This window comes from Myotis brandtii, unplaced genomic scaffold, assembly GCF_000412655.1.
Source record: "Myotis brandtii unplaced genomic scaffold, ASM41265v1 scaffold1733, whole genome shotgun sequence".
Taxonomy (NCBI): Eukaryota; Metazoa; Chordata; class Mammalia; order Chiroptera; family Vespertilionidae; genus Myotis; species Myotis brandtii.
This window is the reverse complement of record NW_005356400.1, coordinates 593,203-597,027: the sequence shown is the minus strand read 5'-3', so window position 1 is coordinate 597,027 and position 3,825 is coordinate 593,203. Positions and strand designations below refer to the sequence as shown.

Genomic DNA, 3,825 nt, shown 5'->3' with positions numbered 1-3,825 from the left:
CTCCCGGCCAATGTCCTCGTCTCGTCTTCGAGCTGCTTGCTTCCCTCTGCATTAGTTTGGAAAAAGTCCCAGAGATTGTGCCACTTGATTCATGGTTGCTCTTTTTTTAATATGAATATGTTAAATGCGTTTGTTTTTAATGCCAATAAAATACAATAAAACAAAAGCTTGAAACAAAGACAGTGTCACCTGTTCCTATTGGTCAGAGCGGGTGCTGGGTCCCATCCCCTCGGGGACGCTGGCTGTGTCCCCCCTGCCGGGGTCGTGGGGGACGCTGATGTGCCGGTGCCCCTGCCTTGCAGTGTAAGCCGCCCGGAAGCCGCAGCACGCCCTCCAGCCTGAGCCTGACGGTGGAGAGCGCCCTGGAGAGCTTCGACTTCCTGAACACCTCCGACTTCGACGAGGAGGAGGACGTGGACGAGGGCGGCCCTGTGGGAGGTGCCGACTCGGTGTTTTCAGACACGGAGACTGAGAGGAACGGGTGAGCCTCGCGGCGTGTGACTCTCCCACCTCCCTGCGCTGTGCCTGGCGGCCCCTTCGTCCCTCCCTCCTCCGCCCCCTGCAGCCCCGGGGGTCTCTCGGGAGTAAGCTCCTCAGTGCAGCATCACAGCCAGGTGTCAGCCGGGCACCCAGGGCCACAGGACACACGGGCACCCAGGGCCCAACCGAGTGTTTTGTCCTTTGAGGCAAAGTGCCCAGAGCAGCACCCCAACACCTGTGAGCTCTGGTGCCCCATCTTTTTACACCACGGGGATGGAGAGCCTGAGACGGGAAGCCGGGAGCTGGGCTGTCGCTGCCCAGGTGTGCGAACCTGGGACGCTGGTTGTCATCTCTGCCAGTCCTTGTGCCCCCTCAGCACCCAGGTTCTTTCTGGAATAAAATAGACGCGACAGACTTATTTTTCCATGTGAGTGCCCATCACCATGTCACTGGGCAGCTCTGCCTTGGGCTTTTTGTTTTGTGTTTAAATATGTTTTTATTGATTCTTAGAGAGGAAGGGAAGAGATGGAAACACCAATGATGAGAGAGAATCATGGATCGGCTGCCTCCTGCACGCCCCACACTGGGGATCGAGCATGCAACCTGGGCCTGTGCCCTGACCGGGAATCGAACCCTGACCTCCTGGCTCATAGGTGGACACTCAACCGCTGAGCCACCCCGGCCGGGCCGTGGGGCATAAACAAAGCCTGGGAGGCAGAAGGAGGCTGGACCTCCCTCGGGACCAAGGCCCCTTAGCTTCTGTCCCGAGTGGAGGTCCGGTCTCTTGTTGGCAGAGTTGCTGCCTCCTTTGCTTCAGGAAGGGACTGACGAGGTCAGGAAACTGGCTCCGCAGGTTCGTTCTGAGCAGGGAAATGGCAAATACAAACACGGTTTAATCCAGGACCCTGGGCGGGTCCCCCATCGCGAGTGTCGCCTGGGCAGGTTTCTGAGACTCGGTGAGGCTGCTGGCGAGCGGTTCTTTGTGCCGAGAGCCGGGAAGCAGTTTTTCTGCCTGGCCTTTTACATCAGGCACATTGGCGACAGGCTGACTTGAGATGTGTTTGCAAGGTAGCTCGAGCCCTGGCCGGTTTTCTCAGTGGGTAGAGCATCGACCTGCGAACCCAAGGGTCCCGGGTTCGATTCTGGTCAAGGGCACGTCCCTCGGTTGCAGGCTCCTCCCGTGCCCTGGTTGGGGCCGTGCAGGAGGCAACCAATCGATGTGTTTCTCTCACATCAGTGTTTCTCTCTGTCTTTCCCTCTTTCTTCCACTCTCCCTAAAAATTCAATGGAAAAATATCCCCGGGTGAGGATTAGAAAAAGAAGAAGAAGAAAGGCAGCTTGCGTTTTCCGGGCCGTGGGTAGGAGCCCTCGGGGACCTGAGGGGAGTTGACCTGTGGTTTCCACACGGAAAGAAATGGCTCCCCTGTCGCTCACCTTCCTGCTTCAACAGCTACAGGTCAGTTCACCCGGAGGCCAGGGCGCACCTCAGCGAGGCGCTGACGGAAGACACGGGCGTGGGCACCAGCGTGGCCGGCAGCCCCCTCCCGCTGACCACGGGGAGCGAGAGCCTGGACATTGCCATCGTCAGGCACCTCCAGCAGTGCACCCAGCTCGTGCAGGTACGGCCGGACGGCGCGGTCAGGCCCAGGCGGTTCGTGGACCAGAGAGCGAGCGCTGCTGCTTCTTTTTTAAAAATATATATATTTTTATTGATTTCAGAGAGGAAGGGAGAGGGAGAGAGAGAGAGAGAAACATCACCAATGAGAGACAGTCCCCACACTGGGGATGGAGCCCACAACCCGGGCCTGTGCCCTGACGGGGGATCAAACCCTGACCTCCCGGTTCATAGGCCGACGCTCAGCCACGGAGCCACGCCGGCCGGGCGAGATAGCTTGGTTATAATTATGACTATTAGACACCATGCTGCTAATTTCAGCTTGAAAACAAGGAAATCGATCCAGGCTGAGAAAAACCACCACACTTATAAAATGCATCTTTTGGGGCGTACACACCCCCGTGCAGCCTGAATGCGCCCTCCCCGTGGAGAGGGCTCACTGATTTCCAGTGGCCTCACCGCTCCCCTGGGAGAGTTCCAGAATGTGTGTGGGCGGGGGCAGCGAGAAGCCACGGGAGCCTGTCTGGTTTCAGCACTGAATGCGCCCTCCCCGTGGAGAGGGCTCACTGATTTCCAGTGGCCTCACCGCTCCCCTGGGAGAGTTCCAGAATGTGTGGGCGGGGGCAGCGAGAAGCCACGTGAGCGGGGGGCGTTTCAGCACTGAATGCGCCCTCCCCGTGGAGAGGGCTCACTGATTTCCAGTGGCCTCACCGCACCCCTGGGAGAGTTCCAGAATGTGTGTGGGCGGGGGCAGCGAGAAGCCACGGGAGCCTGTCTGGTTTCAGCACTGAATGCGCCCTCCCCGTGGAGAGGGCTCACTGATTTCCAGTGGCCTCACCGCACCCCTGGGAGAGCCCCAGCGGGCGCAGGACGCGCGGTCCAGAGGGGCGCTGGGCCCCACGCCTGAGACAATGCTCTTGTTTCCTCCTCAGCAAATTGTCTTCTCCAGCAAAACCCCCTTCGTGGCGAGAAATCTCCTGGAGAAGCTTTCCGGGCAAATCCGCGTGATGGAGAAACTCGCCGCCCTCAGTGACGAGCACATAGGGAACATCGGTTCCGTCCTGGAAGGTGAGGCCCTGCCTGGGAGTCCACGCTGACCCCCCTCTGCCCCTCCCCTCTTCACCCCTCCTCCCCTCCCCTCTCTTCACCCTTCCTCCCCTCCCCCCTCTTCACCCCTCCTCTGCTGTGTCTGGACAGGCAGCAGCAGAGCATTCAGAGCAGGGGCTGCCCCACAGCGGTGGGGGTCTCACTAGCGCCCCCTTCAGCTTCGGAGTCAAAGTGCACCCTGCTTCTGCACCCGGCTTCTTCTGGGGCCTCCTTCATAGGCAGGCACTAGGGTGTAAGCATGGGTGTGCAGACAGACACAGGTGTGCAGACATGGGTGTGCACACATAGGTGTACAGACAGACACAGGTGTGCAGACCCGGGTGTGCAGACAGCACCATGTCACCCCTGGCGTGGTTCCCCGTGGGGATGTGAGATGCGGATTGTCCTCACACTGAATTGGCTAAGACAGCCCTACTGTGGGCTGCCCCCAAACCTACCGGGAGCCAAACCTTAGGGAGAACCTAAGGCCTTCGTGAGGGTCCCTGGGTCAGAGTTTTAGGTGGGGAACTTGACCCGGGAAAGATGCCTTAGAACGTGTGTGGTCTCACACACACACACACACACACACACACACACACACACACGGAATGTATTTTTTCCATTGATTTTTAGAGAGTGGGAGG

General features: G+C 58.9%; 1 protein-coding gene across 1 annotated transcript in view; it reads left to right on the top strand.

The window, feature by feature from the left end:
• FAM65B (family with sequence similarity 65, member B) overlaps window positions 1-3,825 on the top strand; it is a 31,906-nt gene that overhangs the window by 20,588 nt on the left and 7,493 nt on the right. The window contains exons 14-16 of the mRNA XM_014537144.1: window positions 303-481; window positions 1,931-2,099; window positions 3,028-3,168. Of these exons, the coding sequence (XP_014392630.1) occupies window positions 303-481; window positions 1,931-2,099; window positions 3,028-3,168 (489 nt within the window). The remainder of the gene's footprint in view (window positions 1-302; window positions 482-1,930; window positions 2,100-3,027; window positions 3,169-3,825) is intronic.